This window comes from Corylus avellana, chromosome 2 (genome assembly GCF_965113065.1).
Source record: "Corylus avellana chromosome 2, dhCorAvel1.hap1.2, whole genome shotgun sequence".
NCBI lineage: Eukaryota > Viridiplantae > Streptophyta > Magnoliopsida > Fagales > Betulaceae > Corylus > Corylus avellana.
This window is the reverse complement of record NC_142491.1, coordinates 25,705,816-25,715,877: the sequence shown is the minus strand read 5'-3', so window position 1 is coordinate 25,715,877 and position 10,062 is coordinate 25,705,816. Positions and strand designations below refer to the sequence as shown.

The following is a 10,062-nucleotide window of genomic DNA, read 5'->3' as shown; positions in this document are numbered from 1 at the left end:
CCAACGCGTGAGCATAACTCACGCCTTCCCACTCCCTACGTGGAAGTTAATGGCGGAAACTGACGCCACAACAAGGAGCCACGTGAGCGTTGGTCGCACTCTCCTTAGTAGCGCGTGAAGCATTTTCCCCCACTCGCCCCACATCTCTGAACTAATTCTAATTAATCCCACTTTTCTTTCTCCGTCTCTCTGATGTCACAGCCACACAGAGTAGCGTAGCAATGACTCGACGAATCCGATAGAACTCTCTCTTCCTTTGCCCTCCGTTTCTTCTTCTCTCTGCTTCTCGTTTCGTGATAGAAAACCCTATTTCTTTCTCCCTCTCTCTCTGGATTCTCGTCTCCGATGAGCGATTCTCCATTCTGAACTGCAATTTCGGGTACTCTCAAGTTTCTTCTCTTTTTTTTTTTTTTTTAACATTTTTTATTCCTTTTGAAAATTTGCAAGATATGGGAATTGGGAAACCATATTCTCCGCTGAAGTTCTCATTTTTCCTTTAATTTTCCCTTGTATTCTTGGCTTCCAAACACGGGCAGTTTTCAAAAGCATTTTTTTATTTGAATAATTTTGAACACCTTTACTTTTTTACTTTCACCCTTTATCTCTTTTATTTTTCTTTCAAATGTTTTTAAAATAATACTAGTTTGGATCTCAGATGGATAATGGTCCTAGCCATAAGCCATGTGCCCTCGCATCATAGCTTCGTATTATTTTAATCATTAACTGTTCTTTTGCGTGATTCTTCGGCTATGCACGTTTTCTATTCGGAAATTTGTATTTCAACCTCTGACTTTGCATTGTTTTTGGTATGATATCAGATGCACTTTGGTCCTTGCAAATTGTCTGTAAATCTAGATTTGCTGCAACTGCGAGGCAGGTGAGGTTTCTTTTCTTTGCCTGCATCATTTTGCTGAATTACGCTCGGAATCGTGTTATTCTTTGTAATTGTACATTTCTTTGTTGAATTGGTTTAAATCAGGCTTTAGCGCTTTGCTTTTTGCTTGATTGCCAGTTCTTACATGGTTGGACATAACAGCGTATACACTCGCCGATAAATAAAGACAAAAGTGAATAGAACATGGCCGCCTATTTTAACTAATGATTTTTCCTTGTTATTGGTTATATTACTTTGGATTCATCGATGGTGCTGTAATATATTTCTGCTTAATAACAATCTCTCTCTCTCTCGTGTGTGTGTGTATTTATAATATTTGAGTTCTTTCAACTGCTTGCTGGTAGATTTCTTCTGTATTTTTCTTTTGCCTCAGGTAATAACTTTCCAGATTAAATTTTCTTTTCCATATCTTGTTATCATTATCATTAATTTTTTTACAATTTGGGTTGTCTTTGAAATTGTATTTTAGCCTTGGATAATTCATTTGAGAACTGGATTATTTGGATCTCTTTGATATTGATGACTTGGGAGTTGCTATTTTTATAGTTTTTAATATTTTTGTTCAGATGATATCGGATTCTTTCCTCCTTGTATGTTAAAATGCTTATGAAAAAACTGAGTTACTTTCTCTTGTTGTGCAACTAATTCCTCATGTTATATTCATCTGAATTTTAAGGATTGGCATAGATTTAGGACACTTTAAAAAATAAAAAAGGTTATAAATACAGTAATTTAGTAATTCTTTGAATGATCCAGAAATAAAATCTCTAAGCCATCCTCGAAGAGTGTTTATGACTTCTTTTCATAATATAATGGGTCCCTTGATTGGACATTTCACTGATGTGGTTGGATAAAATAATTACTTTGTTAGGTAGTCTGCTGAGACTCTATTATTGATCTGGTAGTGGGACAAGTCAATATGGAGGCAGCAACACTACTTGCATTGTTCAGAGCTGAGCTTAGAGTATCTCAGACTTTGAAAATGTGAGGCAATCTGATGGTTTAAAGGGGCAATTAAGGTTTGAGGACTGGTGTTTATTAGTTTGTATGTTATTTGGAGCAGGAAAATTCATGCCCTGGAATTTTCAAAGGTTAAATAGCAATTTTCTAATGCAGGCATAACGTTAACTTCTTAAATGTCGAATGCGAATTATTAGGAGGGAAGTGCGTGCTGCTAGTATATATGTTGAGAGATTTGGAGTCAAGTTACACTAGTGAGTGGATTTCTGGCCTCACGAAGTTTGCTATATCCAGTGGCTTACTTTTAAAGAATGTCTTTCCTTGTGTTTGTATTTTTATACTTGTAAAAGAAAAATTTGGAAGGGCCTAATGGTTTGAGTTGGTTGTATATATTGTCAGTAATTGAGAGGTGGACTCTGTCTCCTTTTTCTTCCACGTTTTGGATTCTGTTAGAGTGGGTCAGGAAGGTAATGATAGCCTATGTTGGAAGCCCTAAAAAAGAAGAGCTTTTGAGGTCAAAACTTTTTTTAAAGGTTCTACTTCCTAACGTTGCTTCCCCTTTCCCTTGAAAGAGCGTTTGGAGGATTAAGGCTCCTTTGAGGTTGCCTTTCTTTATGTGGACAGCTTTCCTTGGGGAAAATTCGCACTTTGGATAATCTACGCTAGTTCACATCATAGTGATAAATTGGTGTTGTATGTGTAAAAAAAGAGTTGGGAAATTTTGGATCATCTTCCTCTTCGTTTTGATGTCGCTAGAGAGCTATCGATTATGGCTTTTCAGAATCTTGGTGTAGAGTGGGTTAGGCCTAAATGGGTGGTGGAACTTTTGGCGTTGGAATAAGAGGATTGGCCAGAATGACAACATTATTGTTTGGAATGTAATACCTTCTAATTCTGGTGCATATGGGATAACGGAACGATCAGAGCTTTAATGAAGAGAGAATGAGTGCAGATCTACGGATTAGTCTTCTCAAATCCTCATTTGAGTGGAGCTTTGCTACCACCTTACCTTGTGTTCTCTAGCTACTTATATTTTTGTTCTCTTTTTTTTTTTCTTGTTCTTGATTTTCTGGGTATTTTATCTTGTATACTTCCTCTGTACTTGGCTTATGCTCTTTGTGCTTCTAATGAATTTGCTTTATTTTTATAAAGATTAAAAACAAAAAAAAAAATTCCTTGGTTGAAAAGTTTGCTAGCTGATTTTCTTGGGTATTGTGCCTCCTCATCCCAATTAGACTCGCTTGGGTTCTCTCTCTCTCTCTCAAAGTGCACAGCAGAGCAATTACTTTTCACTAAAGAAAAGAGGAAAACATAAAGTGAAGTGTCAAAAATTTATGTTCAATGCGTATGAAGATTTTTTTAGCACCGTAAATACCCAATACGTCCACGTGTATATAATGTATCCACTCATCACTACAGTTAGATGTTACAAAAATTTCCTTTAGCATCCTACTTTAGTTATTGGTTGTTTGTTTGCTTGTCATCTTGTACTCAGTCCTAAAGTGCTTCACCTTTAAGCAACTTGGTAATTGCTTTCTTAGCAGTGTACTCACTTTGAATAAGTTCCTCATCTTGAAGTAACCTACTTAAGTTAGGCTATAAATGGGTTGCAAAATATCATTCTTGTTATAAGACTACCAGCTTATTTCTTGTAGGTTATATATATATATATATATATATATATATATATATATATATATTAATTTTTGTCCCCAATGGGAGATTCGAACTAGTGATCTCTGCGTGGTTTTTAGCCAATTGAGTTAACCTCTTAGGGACTTATTTTGTAGTTGTTGAAGACACAAGTTCATTTTTTGCACTGTTGAACTTCAAGAGGTGGTAGCTGCTTAGTCAGCCAGCGGCTTGCTCATCATCACTTATGTAGCACTTAAGGGCCTTACCATGAAGCAACCACTTCTTGCTTAGCATTTTATTTACATTCTTAGCCTTCAAGTTCTTTGCAGTAAGTAAACTCCTTTGTGAGACTGTAAATAGGTTTGTAACTATATCATTTATCAAGGAGAATCTGAAGAGTTATCAGCCTACTTCATTTGGTTTTATTATTAGCTAGAAAAGAGAATTTGAAGAAGAGTTCTAGAGCTTGCTGGCTCTTGAAATTCCTCAAGAGTCTAAATCAAGAAGTGAGGTGGTTCTGGAAGTCAGGTGCCCTATGGAATACCATTTTCAGCCTTGTAGGGTTGGCTTGGGTTATGCCCAATCACGTAGTTTTTTGGCTTGCTAGAAAGGTCAATGTGGTAGATCTCAGGATGCTGCTATGTAGAAGATGGTTCTTGTGCCTTATGTGGTGTATTTGTAGGAAAAGAAATGATCAATGTTTTGAAGACCGTGAACGGACATTGGGGGATCTAAAAGATTTTTTTCTTCAAGACCTTTATCTTTGGACAATTGCCTTTTGAGTCTAATATTCTGTTCTCTTGCTTTTCTTGAGCTTTTTTCTTCTTCTAGCTAGGTGTTTCTCTTGTACACTTGTTGTATACTTAGGTTGCTTCTTTTGTGTTTTTTAATTACATTTATTTATGAAGAAAAAAGGAAGTGAGACTCTTCTTGTTTTAGTGAGGTGCTACACTTCCAAACTATTTTCTCTTCTTCTTTGTTTCTACAATACAGCTGATTTTACTACTCTTAGAAACTGTCTGGCATCAATAAGTTGTTGTCCTTCTATGTCATTAGCTAATAAAGCATTAGGTTTTGCCATAATTTTCTTAATTCATTGCAGATTCTAAATGACTAGATTGATGATAGGAGTCCTCCAATCCTATTACTTGGATTAGCTCAAGCACGTGGATGAGAATAGGAGAGGGATATGGGAAAAGCTATCTCTTCATGTTTATCTTTATCTTTATCTTAGCAATTCCATTCTGTTAGGCTTAGTATGATAAGTAGGATTGTTGTTATCTTTATCTTAAGAGTTAGAGGTGTTCACGTAGCATTAGCAGTAAGAAATAATCATTGAAGTATTTTAGCAAACACCTTGTGTGTAACGGTGTCTCTTACCTTGAGTGAAGAATTATCAATAATATTCCCCTTTTCCATTCCTACATTCAACCACCAATGCCAATTATCTTAGTAAGATCCTATCAACGTGGTATTAGAGCAATGACAACCTACAAGGACTGCATTGAAAAGCTGGAAGCCGATATGCTAGAGGTCAAAGAATCTATTCAGCGGTTACACCAAACTACGGAACGGTTGAGCAAAACTACGGAATCTATTGAATGTACCTTGAAGGAGCTGTCAACAAACTCCGCCAAACAACAAACTCTGCCAAACCCTTTGGCGAGACTTAACGGAATCAGGAGACGGAGACTTGAGATTCTACCAATCCTCGGTAGGGACACAACTGTGATCACCGTGGGGATGGTCATTATACCAAACCTATTAAGATGGATTTTCCTAGGTTCTCAGGGGACGATCCCATTGCGTGGCTTGATCAAGCTGCTCAATTCTGAGTCTCAACAGACCGAGGATGGCCAGAAGGTCACGCTTGCTGCCTTTTACCTAGAAGGGGAGGCAAATCAGTGGTGGCAATGGCTGAAAAAGGGTTAACCGTGTTGACAATAAAGCTATTACCTAGATCATCTTTGAGAAGGAGATGTTGGCTCAGTTTGGCCAACTGAATTTGAAGATTATGATGAATCCCTTTCACGTGTGCAACAGTGGGGCATCTTGAGGGATTATGTGAAGGAGTTTGAGAGACTCGCCAATCGGGTGGTTGGATGGCCGCAAAAGGCCTTGATCGACACTTTTGTGGTAGGTTTAAAGCCTGACATCTCCACCAATGTATGGAAGTTTAAGCCTCGGACATTGCGAGAGGCTGTGAAATTTGCACGCACGAGGGAGGATGAATTACAACGCTCAAAAATGACTCAGCCGCCAGCTGATCCATCAAACTCCACCCCACAACCCAATGGCTCACAAACCCAAGTGAGGAAGCTCTCATGGGATGAAATGCAACAAAGACGAGAAAAAAGGCTTTGTTTCAGCTGTAACGAATGGTTTACTCCCGGGTATCGATGTACTGCAAAACAATTGTTCATAATTGAGGCAGAACCTGCCAATGGAGAGGGACAGAGAGATGATTATGTGAATTAAGGTTGATTTCAATACTTCGATGACAAAGTTTTTTAATATTTTCATTTTTGAGCTTTAGCGATATGGGAATATTTTGTAATTTGGTCAAACATAGAGTAGATTTGTATTGTGGAACTTCAAGAAAGGCTAACTCCTTATCAACAGCTTCCTTATCATCACGTACTTGGCCCTTAAGTGCTTCACCATGAAGCAATTGCTAGTTTCTTAGTCAGCAGCTTACTTGCTTAGCCTCTAAGTTGGTTTCTTGCGGTTTTATCAAACCTAGGGTTTTTCTTTTGTAATATTGAGCTTCAAGAAAGGCCAGTGCTTAGTCAATAGCTTGATCATTATCACTTATTGTAATATGAGATTTCTCTGGGTGGCTTTCAGGTACAACTTACATGTTTGTGCATTAGAATAGGTTCTGAGATAATCTTATTTAGTGATAAGTTCATGGTCTTTAGCGAATAATTTTACTTTTTCTTTTAACAGCCTCACTTTTCTGGAGCATATAAACATGATATCTAAAGAATACTGGTATTATGGTTGGTGCTTTGTGTGAAAGAATGATGGAGGTGTTGCCATGCTAATCATGTTCACCCTTAACATCTTCATATTAGTGTAGTAATTTTTAGATCAATCTAGGCTAATGTGGTTGAGTTCGAAAGAGGAAGTAAATTCTGACCACCTGGTTTACCTTTCCTTGTGACTTTAACGATAAACTGAGTTTCAGGTGCATTCCTCTGGAGAGTACTTATACGTGACTAATTGCAATAGGTTTTTTTTTTTTGTTAAGTGACTAATTGCAATAGTTATATAATGCGTCTGGTGCAAAATGTAGTTTTGCTGGCTGTAGCTTTGTAGCGGACACCGTAGTAAAGAGAAATAGCATCACCAGCCCAAACAATTGAGGACAGACACTCTTAATAAGTTAGCTTTCTCTCAAAATTTTCACATGCTGCAGCCAAAATATAATATTTTTTAGGGTAAAGTCCACATACCCACTTTAAACTACCACCTAATTGAAAATATCTCCCCAAACTTTCAATTGTGACAATGTTCCCCTTAAACTATCAAAACATTGTTAATGTCCCCCTCAAGGCTAGCAAAAAGATAAAAATGCTCTTCTAGATTTCTCAATTAGATAAAAATACCCCTATAAATTTGAAAAAAAAAATTTAAAAAAAATTAATTATTATTATTTTTTTAAAATGGAAATTTAATTTAAAAAAACGATTTTTTTTTTTAAATTTTTATTTTTTTAAATGGAAAATTTTATTTAAAAAAAAACGATTTTTTTTTTTAAAAAAATTTGTTTTAAAAAACGAAAATTCTTTTAGACTACAATTTTTTTTTTTTAAGGAAATTTTTTATTTAAAGAAAAAAATTAAAAAACAAGTTTGAGGGGCGTATGTGGACTTTCTTCTATTTTTTAAGACAAGTGTCCCATAAGCTCTGCTCCCTGATGGTAGCTAATGCCTTTTAGTCCTTTGCTCTTGTATTCTTGGTGATGCCTTGGTTACCCAAGCCACGAGGATTGTTTCTATATGATTTACTATAATATTATCATTTTGGCTTTTATTGCCACTACCCTCCCCTCTGCCCCTTAGGGCTATTTAATAGCCAATCATATTTTCTATCCTTTTCTTATTATTAGTCCTTTAACAAATTAACCATAATCATGTGTCGTTCACATTTGCTGTAGGATATCCCCGAGTGAGACTGGTTACCTAGGCCTTGGTGATAGTTCCTTTCTGATATACTATTGTCAATACCCTCTGTTTGACCCATTGGGGCTATGTGATAGCGGGATTGAGATTCCTGTATTAGGTATTGCAGGGCCCGCAATTCTTGAAAATCCTGGCCGACTAATTAAATTCGACAGATTATTTTTCTGTAAATCTATTAATGATTGCTCCGTGTATATTGCTTTGTCACAATTGGTGGGTAAGATTCTCAAGTAATTGTTTTCAATAAATAATCAGGCTGCATTTTTACTTATGTTCTGCCTCCTTGTCATGGGATAGAACAGTGGCGATTAAAGCAGATTGACATGCAACAACAGTTTTGATCAATTCTACCAATTCGGTGTGGAAATTCCTAAATTTTATTTCTTGTTCATAAAGTATTTGTGGACAATGTGGAAACTTTATGTTCATATATGTTGCAATATGGTTTTCAGGTATATATTGAAAATGGTGAACAGTAGCAGAGGACGACGCAGGATGGCTTCCCGACAGTCCAGGGTAACTCCTTATCGACTGCCTTCATATAACTCGGATGTTTCAGTGGACTTGTACCCTAAGAAATGCTCCAAGGCTTTGGATAAAAAGGACTGGGAAGATGTGACATGTTCTGTGTGCATGGAGTGCCCTCACAATGCCGTTCTTCTCCTCTGTTCCTCTCATGACAAGGGTTGTCGTCCTTACATGTGTGGAACTAGCTTTCGGTACTCCAACTGCCTTGACCAGTACAAGAAAGCATATACTAAAGTAATCTCATCATCGAATGATGGACAAGACCTGCATGTCTCTGTCAATAATCCCATTCTGGTGCCAGATTCCAGTGGGACTGTTGATAGGTGTGAACTCACTGAGCTTGCCTGCCCCCTTTGCAGGGGCCAGGTTAAAGGTTGGACTGTGGTTGAACCTGCACGAGAATATCTAAATGCAAAAAAGAGAAGCTGCATGCAGGATAACTGCTCATTTATTGGAAATTACAAGGAGCTGAGGAAGCATGTAAGGGCAGAGCACCCCTCTGCACGGCCACGCGAAGTGGATCCCACACTTGAACAGAAATGGAGACGGCTTGAGCGGGAGCGGGAGCATGATGATGTGATCAGCACAATAAGGTCAACAATGCCAGGGGCAATGGTTTTTGGAGATTATGTAATTGAAAGTAACCATAATGGGTTCGATACAGATGAAGAGGATGGGGCTTTTGATGTAAATGCTGCAGAGAGGAATGGGGGCTTTGAGGTGGGCTTTGATAGTAATCTGGTGAATGTCTTCCTTCTGTTGCACGCATTTGGACCATCAGGGAATGACCTTGGTAGACGGCTGAGGCAGCCTGAGAGGAACTTTCACCATCCACCAGATCAGAATGCTGTTGGCATTCACCATACTTCTCCTGTTGGTGGGTCAGTTTCCTCTGATCAAGATGACAATAATAACAGTGATGATAATGATGGTGGTGGGTCACTGGTTAGCCGCCTCCGTCGACATGGCAGAGTATTGTTGGGACGATCAGGTAGGAGACGTAGACGTAGAGAAGGCATAATGGATCAAAGGTAGATAAAAAAAAATGTTACTGGCAAAAGGAGGGAGGAATGGGAAAAGTTTCGTAGGTACATAGTTTCAGTAGGGGAAAAGAAATTAGAAAATAACATTAAGGATTTGACTTTGTCACATTGCATTGAGCCATTGCTTTTCATTAGTATTGTGCTGTAGATTAGCCAGGATGATGAAAGGTGGAAAGATGGCTGTGTTTCTTTCCCTTTTGTGTAATTCTTTTTAGATGTAATTTCCAAATTCAATCCTCCTCCCGTTTTCAATTTCGATCACCTCCCTAGGTGACATTTATGTATGTAAACATGTGATTTGCTTTCATCACCATCTGGCATTGTTTTGAAATGTCATGTAATGAATCCAATTGCAACTGAACATTTTACCCTTTGATGTGGGTAGATTAGTGGCAATGCTTTTATTTGTTGATAACAGAGTTTTTGTTCTGAATTTATTAACCAATTACATTACAAAAACATTGAACACTAGACGTTTGATTTAAGAGCAGCAATCAACAGGTTGGTTCTTCTCTGAAGATTTATGGATGGAATTTTATTATTCATGAGTCAAAATGCATGAACATCAGATTGCAAGGACCCAGTATTTCTTTTACCCTAAAATGGATGGCTTCAATGTGCATCAATTCATCATTTCTGAATTTGGTAACTAATCACCTCTTGAAGGCTGTATTAACTTTAAGGGAAAAGTCAACATAGTCCCCACAAACTACTCAAACTACTAGCAAATTGACAATATATTTTTAAAAAAATTACTAAAAATTAAAAAAAAAAAAAAAAAAAAAAAAAACTAAAACAGGGAGTGAAAATATAA

The 10,062-nt window shown here is 37.3% G+C and overlaps 1 protein-coding gene across 5 annotated transcripts; it reads left to right on the top strand.

The window, feature by feature from the left end:
• Positions 1-190: 190 nt before the first annotated feature.
• LOC132167432 (uncharacterized) lies at positions 191-9,613 on the top strand. Of its 5 annotated transcripts, XM_059578401.2 has the most exons (4): positions 191-379; positions 819-877; positions 7,933-8,035; positions 8,130-9,613. In XM_059578401.2, the coding sequence occupies exon 4, from the start codon at positions 8,143-8,145 to the stop codon at positions 9,238-9,240; it is 1,098 nt and encodes a 365-aa protein (XP_059434384.1). In that variant the 5' UTR covers positions 191-379; positions 819-877; positions 7,933-8,035; positions 8,130-8,142; the 3' UTR covers positions 9,241-9,613. The 5 variants fall into 5 exon arrangements, with proteins under 5 accessions (XP_059434384.1, XP_059434383.1, XP_088370132.1 ...); XM_059578400.2 differs by lacking the exon at positions 7,933-8,035; XM_088514006.1 differs by having other exon boundaries at positions 7,975-9,613.
• The last annotated feature ends 449 nt before the right edge of the window (positions 9,614-10,062 follow it).

What these genes read in the sequence shown, in the direction of transcription:
- LOC132167432 (XM_059578400.2), top strand. Translation starts at nt 819, where the DNA reads ATGCACTTTGGTCCTTGCAAATTGTCTGTAAATCTAGATTTGCTGCAA. An exon ending in TTGCTGCAACTGCGAGGCAG is followed by an intron (nt 878 to 8,129) that starts GTGAGGTTTCTT and finishes TATGGTTTTCAG; the next exon opens with GTATATATTGAAAATGGTGA.